At 39.8% G+C, this 17,997-nt stretch overlaps 1 protein-coding gene across 1 annotated transcript; it reads right to left on the bottom strand.

Moving 5' to 3' along the window:
- Nucleotides 1-1,777: 1,777 nt before the first annotated feature.
- Nucleotides 1,778-16,409, bottom strand: zgc:123010 (uncharacterized protein LOC641500 homolog). The gene is made up of 16 exons (XM_031305197.2): nucleotides 16,188-16,409; nucleotides 9,904-9,986; nucleotides 9,728-9,808; nucleotides 9,566-9,622; nucleotides 9,276-9,476; nucleotides 8,898-9,011; nucleotides 7,817-7,862; nucleotides 7,531-7,621; nucleotides 7,294-7,435; nucleotides 7,000-7,104; nucleotides 6,699-6,792; nucleotides 5,215-5,248; nucleotides 4,942-5,019; nucleotides 4,636-4,738; nucleotides 4,417-4,538; nucleotides 1,778-4,276 (listed from the first exon to the last, which is right to left on the bottom strand). The coding sequence occupies exons 1-16, from the start codon at nucleotides 16,243-16,245 to the stop codon at nucleotides 4,141-4,143; spliced, it is 1,545 nt and encodes a 514-aa protein (XP_031161057.1). The 5' UTR covers nucleotides 16,246-16,409; the 3' UTR covers nucleotides 1,778-4,140.
- Between the last annotated feature and the right edge of the window lie 1,588 nt (nucleotides 16,410-17,997).

The raw sequence follows: 17,997 nt of genomic DNA, 5'->3' as shown, positions 1-17,997 counted from the left end.
ATTTATAAAAAAAACGCTGGTCGCTTTAAACACGTGACCGCTGTGGAAGTTTTAATCACATGTTCTATTTAACGTAATGGTCGCAGTTTTAAACCTTTTAATTACGTTGCGAAATGGAACTAGTTAAGTTTAGGCAACAAAAATACTTAGGGTTAGGAAAACGGTTATTTTTTTTAAAAAAGTGACCGTTTACTTATGGTTTCACATGGGACATGAACCCCAGTGAACGTCCTGTTTGTTTGAGCCATCCTCCACCCCAACCTGCCTTAGCATTCCTATACCTTGTTACCTTACTTCAGAGTTTGCCACCCCGATGAGTACAGTCTGCATTTTAAAAGGGTAAGCAGAAGCCAAGATCTCTTTATTATAGTCCCTTGTATGACAATAACACTCCATAATGCAACTCAATAACATGTTTCATTACACTACCCCTGCCTCCTTTGCAAATGCCCACCTCTTTCAAACCCAACACTAGGGTTGCACGATATTGACAAAATGTGATATTGCGATATCGATTATGAATATTGCGATGTCGATATTAATTTCGATATAAAAAAATAGGTTTGTTGTATTGCCTCTTGCGCGGTTAACCACCATTCAACACGTTTTGCATAGTGCATTAGCCTGTGTAACATATGTTGGCTTAAAGCCAAAGTATTTCCAAGCTACCGAGGAGGCATTACTTTTGGCCACTAAAGTTTCCTCTTCAATCTCTTTTCCCTGAGCAACACTCATTTTCTTAGTTTTGTGTTCTTTCTTTTGCTCCACTGACTCCCTTCGTTTTTTTAGGTCCTTCTTTTCTTTCGCTTCTGATTCGTTAACTCTATTTCTTCACTTACACTGTCACTCTGTCGAAATATGCACACACATCACGTGGTGGTTCGCTCCATAGGGTTTGTCACGTAGTGGACCCGTGCGCTGACGTGCACTAACGTGCAAGTGGCATGGTAACTGGCCAATGAAACATGATCATTATAGCGTTTCAAGCGGGCTCTAAATCAAGCACAACTAAGCCACACAGCGGCGGACGGGACGCAGCGCTCCACAAAATAAACAAAATATTGCATACTTATCACGACACTTTCGATATAATATTGCGCAACAGGATATCACAATGACAATATTGAGTCGATATATCGTGCACCCCTACCCAACACCTCATTCTGTTATTTGGTTATTTTAAACTTTGGAAAGCATTATTCAACTGCTTTCACAGGCTGTGTAGTACTTAATTTGAGTACACTTCATGTAAAGATCTGTTGAGTGCCCCTGTAATTTTACAGCATCTTGCACTGTTACACATGCATGAACAGGTGGCATAAGGCTTTAGTTACACTGTCTATATATCTGTGGGATAATGGTTGCTTTTCCCACACGTTCTCACGTCTCCATCTCCCACCGGTCTGGGCGATTACGGATTCCCTAATGCATCTTTTATGCTGGCCACACAAGTGATGACAGGGTTACCATATTCCCCCTACACCAGCTTGGCCTGCTTTGATTTACTTATTCAGGGTTTTGAGCATCAGGAATGACTTAGAGCAATGTCTTGGTTCCTGGAGATCAAAAAAGATGAATGTGTATCCATTGCATAGGCTGGTTAATTTGGTGACATATTTCAGTGCAAACCTTACATGTACAACAGTGCCGCCTTGTGGAAGGCAGGAAAACCACACACCACTGCCAGACAATTCATGATTACGACATTAGCAGATTACTGCATACCTCAGACATTTCTTCCCCAATGTGTGCCATTACTCGTGTAGAGTGTTAGAAATAGATGGTTGAAATACATTTATTAAATATAAAACACTTTTTTACAGTGCAGTAATGATAATACAAAATATTTGGAAGATTAACAGTTGCAGTGCTCTGGTTATCAATGTGTACATATAATTAAAAATGCATTTTCCTGAAATAGTTTCAAACAAGGTACAAAAGACTAAAAACATACCAAATAGCTAAAATTAAACAAAGGGAAATCTTTTGTCCAATTTTGAAATATCTATAAGATGAAATCAAAATATGCTATGGTAACATAGCACACATAACACATTTTGTTAGTCTGCAAAATTAAATACACTGTGCAACCAGTCACAAAAGTAACAAGCAAGTTTGTTAAATCAACAGGTGTCCAATTCCTTTTTCACAAGTTTTAGCCACAAGACAGAAAGTAAATATGTGAAAAGCAGAAGTGCAGCATGTGACCGTGTTGGCACCAAATGGTTGTTAATAATGCTTGCCTCTCAAGCTAGAAAGAAACAGCCGAGGGGACTTCTAGAAATACTAAAAGGCCAATAAATGAAGCTCCCAAGGTATGTGTAAAAAAGAAATAGAAATAAAACGTTGGTATAAATAGGAAAATAAATACTCTTACTATGCTGTACATAGTTTACTAGTGAATGTAGTGTGTTTTAGCTGTGATCGTTATCTAGTGGATGATAGACACAGCCAATGGGTTTTAATGCACTGTCTAGTGTTGAAACTCATTAAAGAATGCTGCTGATTTCAGTGCAGAGCCATCAGATAAAGCATTCTTTGGTTCACTGAAATACTGAAATGGAGGCCCTTAGGTCAAAAACACTGCTTTTTATGCAGTGCACATGACTGAATATGGATTGTTATAAGGCACTATCCTGTAGTATCCATGTTTCCATGTCAGTGTCCACGTTTATCCATGACATTGCCACGCCACAGACATTAACAACCTACAAAAACAGACTACTTCTGTCAGAGGTGGTAGTTGTGTGTATGTCTGACACAGAACTGACAATTAAGTTGTTTCTTTTGCATATACTTAAGCACTGAGATGTTTACTCTGCAAATGTTTATTCTGATATAAAACGTACAAGGGTTATTCTTTTGCAATGGGCACACTGATCAAGTGATCAGTGCCTCAACTAGCTCTCTATAGTCCCCAAAACAGGGAGAAGTCTGAAGAACTTCACATGTGACATTTAATGCAATCCAATACAACAAAACCAAAAACTATGGCCTTAAATTGCCATAGAAATTGCCATGAAATAATACCTCTCTATTACGGTCTCACCAAAAACTGAACACTACAGCACTACTTCATAAAAGGTAGTAGTTACTTCTACTGGATTGCATGACATTATCAGGTGTTTCTATTACTTCTTCCAGTCCACCATAACTAGTCACGACAACTGAACAGGCATGCAGTGTGTTTTCAATCTTTCAACCAAAGGGCACCCAATAGATAAAGTGAAATATACACCTAATCCATGCATTAATAGATATAATTTGAAATCCCTCAAGTCAAATTTGTGGTTCTTATGTCCATGTTCATCTTAACTAAGGCTACATAGCACAGTATAAAAGGCACCTCTCTGGGTCTCTTTAGTGTATTAGCTCAAAGAAAACCTCATCTGCATAAGGGAGGTACTGAAATGTCAAGTACATCTGTTGGTAGGTCTTTGGTCTGGTGGACAACATGCTGATATTGGAACAGGAACAATGAGAGGGAAATGGAGCCCCAGTATAAACCGGACTGATTCATCCAAACTGTTGAAAATCAGGTTCACAAACTGCAAGTTAAAGTATTGGTCGAGTTGCTGTACTTCACAAATAGAGAGGAACACTGATTTGTGATGGAATTTCTATAGAAAAAAAGGTCCCCAGGATTATCACTGAAGAACCTTGGCCTAAAAAATAAATCCATACGGAGTCCTTTCATTACTGCTGTACAAAGTGGACCAAAGAAGTTTCACTTCCTCCTTATGTTGTATGCCTTTGAGGTGAGGTTGTATCCCTTAAAGCTGGAATATGTCATCATGTGCCATGAAGGGCTGCGATTGTGAACATTTTCATTTAAAATAAAGACTACGCCAGGTCACTGTGCTGCTCCCCTCTGGTTAATGTTGTGCTATTGAGCAATACTGTTCTGTACAGTCTTTGGTTGAAATAAAAACCTTCATACTCCCAGTCCTTTATGGCACATGTGTGACTATCCCTGCCTTGAGCCTGAGTGCTGGCTCTGATCCTGCGACTATTCTGGTCCATTCTGCTACAGTAAATATTTTTAGCCCAGAGAACCTGGTCCAGTAATTACCGGCTCCTTTGGCTCAGTCTGTGCATCTCAGTTTCCTGCACACTACTGAGGCAGAAAGTAAACTGAGTTCAAGGCTGCCAGGGCTTCCTGTCCTTGCCTTTCTGATCAGGAATGTGTTTGTAGCGACATTTGTCCCCAAAATGGCAGCCAGTGGTTCTCCAGAAGTAACACTCGTCTCCGTTCACTGGGCCATGTCGCCGAGGTCTGGGCAGAGAGGAAGATGACATAAATAGATACGAAAGACAGAGAAAGCACATTAGGTATAAAAGCAAATAAAACTGCAGTCCTTTTGTATGATTTCAGTGAAACAAGAGTTTCTAAAGTGAGCCTGAAGTGCTTCTCACCCAGCAGCTGCCCCTGCCTGCTGTGTAACAGGGAGACAGGGCTTAAGTGGAAAGGGAAGGACCCTCTGAGTGCGACGGTCAGGATAGCGCACCACTAAACGTGTGTTCTCAATACAATAACCCTGTGAAAGTGAAGCATATACACAACTCGAAGTCCGTAACAAAGTTCTTCAAAAATCAGACACAATATTGAAAGAGGGGAACCAAATAAGTTCTCACATTTAGTTTCTCCATGGCCCGAGCTGCCATGTTTGCATTCTTGAAGTTGACAAAGGCGCAGAATCTCTCATGCAAAACACGGATACTCTCGATCTCACCATACCTACAATGCAAAGCAAACATACAAATCAATAACCACCTTGGTTAAATATTAAATGTCCATGTTTCTGTTCAAAGAGAGAGAGACACACACACACACACACACACACACACACACACTTCTAATTATTGAATTATGAATAGAACGTTTCAGTCAGGAATTAGGTTAGTATATCCTATAATATATATACTGGGCGAGGGTCATACATTTTAAAAAGGTCCCATAGGTGTTTCTCAGTTAGCTGAGTGGTCACATTTCCCACCCACAGAGATGGACAAGGGCTTCTGAAGGAAATACAAAGAGAAAGAATGTGACTGAAAGAAATAAAATCACAGTTCAGATACATAATTTGTTGAAACCTCTCCAAAAAACACTAAAGGTGTGACAACCTATAAAGACAAATGAGTGAAAGAAATCCATTTAGCCACAAGAACCCCTCCAACCCCAAGCTTTGATTGGACAAACAAATGGTCACCTACCCAGGTTGCGCAACTAACGGATCTTGGCTCCCAGCTGCAAAACAAAAAAAGCCATCAATAGAAAAATAACGCTGTAGGACTTTACAGTTTTTTCCAATTGCTAACACATTAAAACGACATGCATAGCACAATTATTTAAACTGACACACAGAGAGCATAACCTCTTCTCAAGCTCCAAAAGTCTAAACATATTTTCTGCTTTACACACGTTTTGCAATTCAAAATGTCACTTTTTTTTTTTTTTTTTTTTAACTTTTTTTTTTTTTTTTATTGAAATTTTCTGTCAACAGTTACAGTGTCCGGTTTTACACACTCCACAAAGCAATTATTCACAAATCAGTTTCCTTATTGTCCAGTGGTGATGGTGGTGTCCTCTTGCTGTGTTCTATAAACTATCCATTTTTCCCATTTTTACTGAAATTGTGTCTCTTGTAATCGTAGTTTATGTGTAATTTTTTCCATTACAAATACTTCTTCCACAATGCTCGCCCACTGCTCCACGGTCGGGGGTTCTGCTTTATAACATAACCTTGTTATTGCTTTTTTACTTGCCGAAAGCAGAACTTTAACAAGATACTCATCCTCTTTTTATATCTTGTGTCAGATTTCCCAGATAAAGTACCTTACAAGACTTGGGTATTTCGTATCCTATAACAAAATGGCACTTTTTAAATGCACTGAACACGGTTCTCTGCATAACACACAACAATCTGACATAAAGTCACATGTTTGCCATTTCAAAACACTGCCATTCAAAATGACACTACATGAGCTGATTGGCCAATATATGCGCCACCGGCCAAACACCTCAATGGTTCATTGTTACCACTTCAATCAGGAAGTAAGCACTATCAAAAGACTACAGGTGAGGACCTTTTTTTTTTTAGTTTCTGCACATTTATTCTGCAATTTTCTTTTTCATTTTACTGTTTTTTGTGAGCATATTTTTGTTCAGTCCAATGTAAATATATCATCTGTGCATATGTTGCACTGACTTGTTTGGTGAAAAATAAAATAAATAAATGTTTCAACAGCATGTGTGTGCATCTGCAAATATTTCTGTGCATGTGAACAATCTGAAGAATCTTCTACAATTTGAACTATTTTAGTATTATGACAAAGCATACTAAAGATGAGAGTGCTTTTCATTATGCCCAACAGTGTGTAGTTGGTTAGATAAAAACCTGGTAATATGAATGAAGTGTGTGCCATTTGGTGCAAAAGTTTGATTTTGATAATGCTATATGTAGTTTTGGTTGCAGTGCTTTGCAGGTTATATGAGGTATTTTGCAGTTTGGGTGTGTGGTTTTGTGAATTGTGTTAAGTATTTTGATGAAACCAGCCTAGTTTGTAAAATTGTGTTTTAGCAATTGGAAAAAACTGTAATATATGGCCTATTACTACTTACGTTACTGCTCTCCAGTGTTACATAGAGAAAATGCAAGCTCTTTTTTATAAAATACAGTATGTACATGTGATCATACCCCTGACAGCATCAGAACAAGACGCCAGAACAGCCTGCACAGTTGAAAATCTCTCCAGCAGTAGGACACTTTGCATTTCTTCAAAACCAAACTCCTGAGGAAATAATAGATAAACATTAATAACCAGTCATGAACATAAAACAAAGGAATTCAATTTCAAATTAAGATGACTCATTTAAAAACAAAATGTTGCTTCTAAAAAAAGGAAAATTCAAAAGAAGCAGCAGCTCTGGTTATTTTCCTTTACAGCTGCCTGGCTTACAGGAAACACCTTTGCAACTTTGTTTGGGGTTGTATTTACCATTAACTGCAGCACTTTGCAGTTAAAGAGGTCATTGACAGCCTCCTCACAGTCTTTATCGAGTTTCAGCACCTGCTCCATGGCCTTCTCTGCCTCACTGTACCGCTACAACACACGCAAAGACCCACAAAATTGAGTTGGTAAAGGCTAATTTTATCACACTATAGTGTAAAGCTATTCAGCAGATATTTCTTTGATTACATGCTATATATATATATATATATATATATATATATATATATATATATATATATATATATATATATATATATATATATATACATACATACACACCTTCATGCCCATGAGAGCACTGCCCTTGCGGAAGTGTCCTTTGGGCCAGTCTGGGGCCAGCTGAATGGAGCGTTCAGCATCTGCCAGGGCCTGAGGGTACTGCTCCAAGCAGTAATAGCAATAGGAACGATTCCCAAAGAACCTACAGAAATGAATTTAATGCAAAAGGAATACGTTACATGTTTCTAAAGAGTACGCACTCCTTTTGTCATAAACCATGACCTCAGATGAATATACCTGTAATCCTTTGGATCACATTTGATGGCTTCTGTAAACATACTGACAGCTTGTGCGTACTGCCCCTCTTGCACCAGCTTAATGCCTTTTTCTGCGAGAAGGAAAAAATGCTTGTAAATAATTATCAGGTGATTGGGCAGCCCAAAGCCTCAACTGACCTCAGTGCTTCATGCTGACATGCTTGCACAAAGGGAATGTGTACTCAATCATTTCCTTGAAGGCTTTGGCTATTTTTATATATTGTAAGGCTGGTTATCTATCCTGCTATGCAAAAAACATGTCTTACCTGTCAGTGACGCGCTTTTCTTAGTTGTGGTGTCAGTTCCATTTGTCTGTAAGAATTTGTTTTTTTATCAGTTCATATTCACAGCTGTGAAAATGTACACATACATATATACATACACGTACATATATATATATATATATACACATACATATATACATACACGTACATATATATATATATACATATATACATATATATACACACATATATACATATATATTAAAAAAGGAGCACCTTGTTCAATTCTATTTGTCTGTTCTGTATTTTCAAAAATATAAAACAATAAAAAGTTGATCTAAAAAAAAAAATTTTAAAAAAAGGAGCACAAAACGGCAATATAACTTTGAATGCACCACGAGGCTGGCGAGGCGAGGCTGAGTCTGTGTTTTTCAGACAGCGACAGCTACAGTCTGTCTCCTCTACAGTGAAATACAGACACACTTTTACACCGTTTAGCTGTCAGCATTTTAACCGTGTTTACTAAAGCTGCTAGCAAACGGTAGGCTAACGTTACCTGCTGTCGAGTGTAGTGTTAACTAGCGTCCCGTGTGGCGATGTTTCAGTTCCCTCTAACGTCCATTTTCGGGGCATCAGAGAGAAGCACAGGCATTTAAGTGGCACCTAAATAAGGCACCAAAATCCGCGTTGCTATTCGGTCTGGTAGATAACGGTCATTAAGGCACCGTGTCGTCACCCCCCCAAAATAAAAACTCTTTGGATCTACACAATTTACGTGGATGAGATTTTCCCCATACAAAACAGCGATTTTCGCCAAAAAGCGACTAGTTTGCATGTATGTTAAAAGTGTTTTAGTTTGCATCTGACATATGTATTTTAACAACAAATTCAACAGATTCATCCTACAGCTGAGAAATACCAGGTCACACACACAGACACACACAGACACACACAGACACACACACACACACACACACACACTTATATCCTAAAGGCTTTCATGGTCCTGAGTCCACTTTTCCACACATCAGACTTTGGAACTTACTGCTGCCACAAGAAAAATAGTGCACAGGAGTTCTTGCTATAACTTCTTATCTTACATTATCTATCAGCATTCACTCACCTCTCTCTTGGCCTCATTCTCCTTGTTTTCTTTGGACTTGCGACTTGATCCTTTGGGTTTGATATGGCTAGCAGCATTAGCAAAAAAGGCACTGCTCACATCCCACTCTGGCTCCTGTGGGACACAAAGTCAGACACTGGTGTTCAGTCGGGTGCCATCCAGGCCTACAAGCATGCACGCTTTTTATATCAAACACAAACTACCTCCAACTGATACGCTGACTTTAACTTGAGATGTGGCAAATATTGGTCATATTTTCTATGGTGGCGTTTGGCTGGAGTTAAAACCTGCATACTCTTGGGAATCGATGGCTTATAATTAAAAATGATAGCAACAGAGAATTCATACATGCATCATACTCAAGTTTATTTCCCCTACCTCTTCAGTGGATCTGGCTTGGTTTTTCAGATGTCCTTTGATTCCTGAAGGAGCGGCGACGTGGTTGTGTGAGGCAGCTGAGTTTGCCTCCTTTTTCTCCTCTTTTTGCACTCCTTGTTTCTCCTCTTCAGCACCAATGTCTGCTTCTGACTCGCTCTCATCAAGTTCAGACTCTGCACCTCCATCCTCGTCTTCATCATCCTAATGTGTAGGACCATGTAAATATTCAGTTATTTACAAAACAAGGCACACGTAGAGTGCATTCCTAAAAGGAATAACGTGATTATTACCCGTTCAGCACTCTCATTTTGCTTAACCAGCTCTTGCTTCTTACGTTTTCGTCGCCGCTGAAACAGATGCAGTACTCAACACATCAGAAAATGCATGACTTTACCCATCATACATAGCATCATAGACTTTACTTTAAGGGGTGCAAGGATTTGTGTGCTCACCTTCCTCTTGGCTTTGCGTCGCTCTGCCCTCCGTCTGACCTTCTCCTCCTCACTCAAATCCTCCTCTCCATTTAATGCATCCTAAACGCACACACACACAGTTGAACGTTGCACATTTTACCTTCACGCTTGCTGTCCTGACTCCTGTCCGTATCAGTCTGACACGATTTGTTTACCTGAGACAAAATGGCATCATCACTTGGGACAGGGGTTGCGGCACCACAGTCCATCTGCTCCTCCTGCTCCTGGACAGGGGGGCCTGTTGGGAAATACACAGCACATCAGCTCCATAGAAGCTGATTACACTGTCCTCATTTTTGTCAACGTTTAGGAACCAGATAGGTTGTCAATTGAAACAGCTCTAATCAAGAAAATGGTTCATTCTTAAAATGATACGTCATTATTTAAAGGTGCAGTAAGTGATGCTGCGCAAAGATTGTTGATATTTGAACTCAACTGCCAAACAAATACACCCCCCCTTCAGAAGCTCCACCCCCCAGACTCATGGACAGATAAATACTGGCCGGCCGCCACATTCATATTCTGCCTCCCCCCCTACCATCAACTGTTGCCGCCTGTTGTCGATTGGCTGGTATAGTGTTTTGTGGCTTGTGCACTCCTTTTTGTTTGTTTTCCATTTACAGAGCCAGGGCTGTGTATTAACACCGGATTTCTTTTCAGCGCACACAGTAAATATAGAGCTAGGTGACCGTAAAGCAATACTAGTAAACGAATTGATATCCGATAATCAAATTGATCTATTCTGTCTAACTGAAACATGGCTGGGCCATGAAGAGTATGTCAGTCTAAATGAAGCCACTCCTCCCACTCATATTATTAATACTCAAATTCCTAGAGGCTCAGGCCGAGGAGGGGGAGTTGCAGCCATATTTGACTCAAACCTGTTAATTAATCCTAAACCTAAACTAAATTATAACTCTTTTGAAAATCTCGTTCTTAATCTTCAGCATCCAACATGGAAAACAGTACAGCCTATTATATTTGTTGTTGTCTACCGAGCACCAGGTCCATATTCTGAATTTTTATCGGAATTCTCAGAGTTTTTATCATGTGTAGTCCTAAAATCAGACAAAGTACTTATTGTAGGTGATTTTAATATCCATGTGGATGTTGACAGCAATAGCCTTAGTACTGCTTTCAATTCACTGCTAGATTCTATTGGTTTCAGTCAGAGTGTGCACAAGGCCACGCACTGTTTTAACCACACCCATGACCTTGTGCTGGCATATGGCATCAAAATTGAAGACGTAATAGTATTCCCGCAAAATCCTTTATTATCAGACCACTTCTTAATAACTTTCGAATTCTTACTACCTGCCTACGGACTACTTTAGACTCTGTTGCTCCCCTTAAAAAGAAGACGATGAAGCAAAGGAAACTAGCACCTTGGTATAACTCCCACACTCGTAAATTAAAGCAAATCTCGCGCAAACTTGAAAGTAAATGGCGTTCCACCAAACTGGAAGAATCTCGTTTAGAGTGGCAAGACAGTCTGAAAACTTATAGGAAGACCCTAAGAAAGGCCAGATCAGACTACTATTCATCACTAATAGAAAAAAATAAGAACAACCCAAGGTTTCTTTTCAGCACTGTAGCCAGGCTGACAGATAGCCACAGCTCTATTGAGCCATCTATTCCTATAGCTCTGAGTAGTGATGACTTCATGAGTTTCTTTAACAATAAAATTATAACAATTAGAGATACTATTCATCACCTCTTGCCCCCAACCTCTAATGGGTCACCTTTAACTGACAGACTGCTAGAAAGAACGACTAGACCTGACATATACTTAGATTGCTTTTATCCTATAAACCCTCAACAATTAATGCTAAAGGTCTCTTCAGCAAACCCATCTACCTGTCTCTTGGACCCCATCCCTACGAGGCTACTTAAAGAAGCGTTACCCGTGGTTAACACTTCATTGCTAGATATGATAAATATGTCTTTATTGACAGGTTATGTACCGCAGTCATTTAAAGTAGCTGTGATAAAACCTCTACTGAAAAAACCCACCCTCGATCCTGAGGTCTTAGCCAACTATAGACCTATATCTAACCTTCCCTTTCTCTCCAAGATCCTTGAGAAAGTAGTCGCTAATCAGTTATGTGATTTTCTACATAGCAATAGCTTATTTGAGGACTTTCAGTCAAGATTTAGAAAGCATCATAGCACAGAGACGGCACTGGTGAAAATCACTAACGACCTTCTAACTGCATCAGACAAAGGACTTGTCTCCGTACTTGTCTTATTAGATCTTAGTGCTGCATTCAATACTATTGACCATACCATCCTCTTACAGAGACTGGAACATTTAGTTGGCATTAAAGGAATCGCACTAAGCTGGTTTAAGTCCTACTTCTCTGATCGATCGCAATTTGTTAATGTTAACAATAAACCCTCCAATTACGCTAAAATTAACCATGGCGTTCCTCAAGGCTCAGTGCTTGGACCAATTCTATTCTCCTTATATATGCTTCCTCTAGGCAATATTATTAGGAAACACTCAATTAACTTTCACTGTTATGCGGATGACACCCAATTATATCTGTCAATCAAGCCAGACGAAACCAGCCAGCTAGCTAAACTTCAAGCATGCATTAAAGATATAAAATCATGGATGGCCTATAATTTCCTGATGTTAAACTCAAACAAAACCGAAGTTATTGTGCTGGGCCCGAAACACCTACGAACCTCATTAGCCGAAGATATAATTACTCTGGATGGCATTGCCCTGGCCTCCAGTACTACTGTCAGAAATCTAGGAGTTATTTTTGATCAGGATCTATCCTTTAACGCCCATCTAAAACAAACCTCTAGAACAGCCTTTTTTCACCTTCGTAACATTGCTAAAATTAGGAACATCCTGTCTCAAAACGATGCTGAAAAACTAGTCCATGCATTCGTTACTTCCAGGCTGGACTACTGTAATTCCTTATTATCAGGATGCTCAAATAAGTCCCTTAGGACTCTCCAGCTGATCCAGAATGCTGCAGCACGTGTTCTGACAAGAACTAAAAAAAGAGATCATATTTCTCCTGTATTAGCTTCTCTCCATTGGCTTCCTGTAAAATACAGGATTGAATTTAAAATCGTTCTTCTGACCTATAAAGCTCTAAATGGTCAAGCTCCTTCATATCTTGAGGACCTCTTAGTACCTTATTGTCCCACTAGAGCCCTACGCTCCCAGAATGCAGAGTTACTTGTGGTTCCTAGAGTCTCTAAAAGCCAGAGCCTTCAGCTATCAGGCTCCTCTCCTGTGGAACCAGCTCCCAATCTGGGTTCGGGGGGCAGACACCGTCGCTACATTTAAGACTAAACTGAAAACTCTCCTCTTTGATAAAGCTTATAGTTAGGGAGTGAGGAGTTGCAGTGAACGCCTAGACCAGGGGGGCAGGGTGTATAGCTTCAGACACAGTACCACCGCTTTTCTCTGCTTCTCTTTACAGTCATCAGATTTACCTATCGTATAATCAATAATATAGTGCCTCTCCTAGTTATGCTGTTATAATTCTAGACTGTCGAGGAAGTTCCTTCTTATGACATGCTCTTTTCTTTTGTTTCCTTTTATGCACATCCTGTCTCAGAAGTGCTTGTTACTCACCTAGCTCTAGGGAGTTTAGGGCGACACTAAGACCTGGGTCTTGGGTGCAGCTGTAGCTATGGACCTGCTACACCCTGCTACGCTCTACGATTCCCTGCAATACCCGGCTACGTCCTGCTGCGTCCACCGCGTCCACCCATGCTCTGCTGTGCCACGCTACATCCCGTACTGTCATAACCCCAACCGTCAGACACCGCCCACCAAGAGTCTGGGTCTGCCGAGGTTTCTTCCTAAAAGGGAGTTTTTCCTCGCCACTGTCGCAATAGCCTCTGCTAATGCTTGCTCTTGGGGGAACTATTGGAATTGTTGGGGCTTTATAGAGTGTGGTCTAGACCTACTCTATCTGTAAAGTGTCTCGAGATAACTCTTGTTATGATTTGATACTATAAATAAAATTGAATTGAATCGTAAGGAGATATTCGCTGAATTTGACAAAAAGTGTATTGGATTAACATCACTTACTATACCTTTAAGCACATTGTGTTCTATCAGATAGTAACGATGTAGCCATCAGCTAGACATGCCTTAATACTAACATGTTATGTGATACTTTGCAATAATGTTGCTCTGTACAAGATGTAAGTGACTGTATATTTACACATCAAGCAGACAGCATAATCTTTGTAAATTCCTAACCTGACTACCAAAAGAAATATTGGTCATCTGGATGGCAAATAAACATGATCCTCCTTCCTCATTCACATTATAGTCTAACCACATTGAGCTTTGATAACTAAATGTAAAACTCCACTTTGGTGGAAACAGGAAAGATGATGTAATGCTTTCTTATTAAAAAAAAGCCAGGAAAGCTCAACATGAGACAAGAATGCACTCAAGAGTTTTTGATTCAAATGGTTTCTTTTTGGTCCTTAAGAGAGAGATGTTTGCTCAAACTTTTTCACTGCCACAGGCCCAACATGCAACACACAGCTGCCTCGGGCACTGCTGTTTGAGAACTGAACACAGTTTCTTTCGTGTGTGTGTGTGTGTGTGTGTTGGGGAGAGACGACACATAGATCAAAGATCAGGAGCGGAGCTGATTTCGGCAGCAGACAAATGAAAAGACAAAAAGGAAGCAAAACACTGGACCATGCAGATGTTCTATGGTGTCAGATTTCCATTTGTTCAGCAAAGAGTTCCAGAGTAGTTACAAATTCATACTTGGTCTGTGACTCATGTTGTGACTCGGGAGGCATTGATGTGAGTGATTGCAACTCTCCTACTGCTCAATACCGTTTTGCCCTTTAAGCATACTACATTTCTTGTGGGGAAAAAGAAGACAAGCAGCCACTAGACTTCTTCATTCTGTATATTCTATATCATACTTGGGATCTGGTCAACATTTTAGACAGTGATGATAAATGCAACAACAAGTCAATGCCTTAACCATCCATCCATGTACATTCCAGCACTTTTGTTTTTTGCATCTGTAGCACCAAGTGTCATTGGCTTTGGTAAAGAGTCTACCTATCTGGCTCACTACTCAAATGTCAAGAAACAACCACTGCTAACGAGCAGCTACCATCCCATTAGCTGAATCTGTTTTTTTTTGTTAAATCCTAACTATAATAGAATGCCCTAACAAATAAAAGACCCAAGATCAGTGGACAAAAGCAACAAAAGTCTCTGTTTCTCCCCTTCAAGGAGACTGCATAAATTAGTGTTGAGTTGAAAGGCGAGCTCTTTCAACAGGAATGTAAATAAGTGTCATCCTTTAACCTGGAAATCAGCTTCACAGTTGTGTTTTCTTTACAGGGCATTACACAGAGAGGGAGGGAGGGAGAGAGAGAGAGAGAGAGAGAGAGAGAGAGAGAGAGAGAGAGAGAGAGAGAGAGAGAGAGAGAGAGAGAGAGAGAGAGCATAACCTTATCATTAACAAAATCACTAAATCAGGTGTCAATGGTTTTAAGCGATTCTGTAAACTGACTATGTGACTCATCTAAATGTTTTGGATGGAGATGAGTCTTTACAAAGTTGACATGGCATGGACAGTTTGTGACATGACAGAGCTCTCTTCATCATAAAGAACCACCAAAACATTCAGTCTGCTCTCTGGTGTGACCCCTTAAATGTGTTTTACGTTTAAATGTGACACGTGAATACGCAGATTTAGATTCACATTTCATAGATTATATAATCACATAATTATATCATGAACATCAAGTGATGTTGAGCCGCCTCTAATGTGGCTTGAATAACAGTAACGTTAAGTCAGTAAACTAACTTGCTCTACAGCCTGCACTACATGGAAACCAAACACATACGGAGAAGCAAGAAGAGGAACATGACATAAGTGTGGGCACATAACATATAAAGACACATAACGTGATTCTGAATCATACTCTAAATGTACCATTGTGCAAGTTCTGGGCTACATGGCATTTGCCACTTATTTGAGGCATTGTTATCATACCAATATGCACCGTGGAATGTACTTTTAATCTGTATTAGTTTAGGCCTTTTACGCACATCTCCTGGTATATAAGGCATACTTAGACTTGTAAGTTATGTTATTACTGGCGTGGTGAATGTAAAAGTCTGTGAAAAGTGTTTTAGATACGTTATTACAACAACTTTATGGCACCGACTGCGCAAACTTGGAAGTGGTGCAAGGGTGTAACTAGCAAGAGGGGAACTTTCATTGTTTAACCAAGAAGTACATTTGAACTTCAAGACAAAGACAACTGCGGAATACTATCACAAATAAACGGTTTAATAAACCGCGTGTTAGATAATATCCACCGTTTTATTGTTAGACGCGCTTCGTTATCGCTTACGGAATCAATTTTTACTTGTGGTTGAGTTTAGAAAGTTTTGAAAAAGTGGGACGTTTCTTACCGCTCCCGAGTCCCAACAGCCTGCATATATCTCTGGTGAATTTCATGAGTGCAACCATCCAGCATTATCGTCTAAAATATCCCACAAAAAGTATTTAAATCAATTGTTTAGGTCAGTGTGAACACGTTTGTAACATTGGGACAATCGATATCGAATCTGCGGGAATCTTTTGGTGGTTTAGTCCACTTCCTGAGCGTCAAACGCCGACGCTGGATCCACCCTGAGCGGCGTCTTAAAGAGACAGGACACCGTTATCGATTATTGAACGGTTTAGGTCTAATAATATATTATTAAATTATTAATTAACTCACTATATTATATAGTGAGTTAACTATATTATATAGTGAGTTAATACCATTGACTGTAAAATTAACAGCCTATGGTTAATACCAACAGAGAATTACATTTATATATGCCTTCTATCGCTAATTAAGAATGATAATATTAATAAAAAAAACAATAATATCATTATTAATTAAATTGATATACAGTTTATTGTCATAATATATTAATAATTCTGATACCGGATGTTTATTACAAGTGTAGCCGGGTGGTGAATTTGATGGAACACCCCCATCATATTTATTTCTGGGTACCTATAGTATGTATTTTCTATTCTTGTATTTAATTCAAATGTTCTGAACATATAAAAGAAATGTGCATATGTTTGTTTGTTTGCTGGAAGAAGGTTCATTTTCAGTTCAATATTTACCCACTAGGTGGCGGTGTCGTGCGACATGTAGCGGTGCCGCTTGGTTGCTCTTTAGACATCAGTGTGACAAGTGTGTGAAGTTGTGCGCTCCGCCAAAGCCCGTCTACGGAAAGCCTTTTCACTCCCTATTCAGCCGCATTGTACCGAATTTGGTTGCAGTTCCACCAGAGTTCCACTGGGGGTGATCGCAGACGAGTGCAAAATGAATGGGACTCTATGGAGCTAGACGGCTAAATTTGTCTCTTTTGCCTGATTGTCATTGAGAAAGCTCAGATTTGATTGTAGTTTTTGCAAGTTCAACATGGGTTATAGGTCGAAAGTTGAATGAATGAGTACTTATGTCCTTTTGATTTCTTACAGGTTGAGTTGTTGTTGCCCATAACACACTAGCATTCTGCTAATGAATGCTGATTGGTCAGTGAAGGACTGATTACGACCAGAGATCCCGCTTGACGGCATCCGAAGCAGAACCAGAATGTCAGAGTGACATATTTCGGCGTGGTCTTTAAAACATTAGCAAACCTCTTTCTAGCATGTGTATTGACAGGGAGAGTCTAACCTGTCAGCTGTGTTGTCGATGCCTCGAGAGAAAAAAGGAAGTGACTCAGAGCAGAACAATTCCGCTTCCAACCTGTAGGGGGACTGAAGCGGGAAAAGTTACCTAGTGTTGCTTTAACGTGTTTTCTAACTCAAACTGTACATTTCAGAATTAGCCTGCATTTACTATGAAGGTAGTCTATATTGACGACATTCCACAGTCAGGTGCCGCCGGACGGATGTCCGTCACCTTCTGCTTCCTTTGTGTTGGCATTCTAAACTCTGGTCGATTTATGAGGACTATGGTTAACTGCTCCTCAGATCTCTGCAGGGTAAATCCAGACAGCTAGCTACACTATCTGTCCAATCTGAGTTTTCTGTTGGACGACTAAAACAACTTTTGAACGATCAAAACAAGTTCCTTCCCAAGGTTATTTTGCAGAGGCACCGTCATTGTGTCCGCCCAAGACGATTGTGATTGGTTTAAAGAAATACCAATAAACCAGAGCACGTTTTTCCACCATCCCAGAATGCTGTGTGGACTAGCCAGACCCTCTGCAG

Source organism: Sander lucioperca, chromosome 15 (genome assembly GCF_008315115.2).
Source record: "Sander lucioperca isolate FBNREF2018 chromosome 15, SLUC_FBN_1.2, whole genome shotgun sequence".
Lineage (NCBI taxonomy): Eukaryota > Metazoa > Chordata > Actinopteri > Perciformes > Percidae > Sander > Sander lucioperca.
The sequence above is the reverse complement of the archived record's forward strand: the minus strand, read 5'-3'. Positions and strand labels throughout refer to the sequence as shown.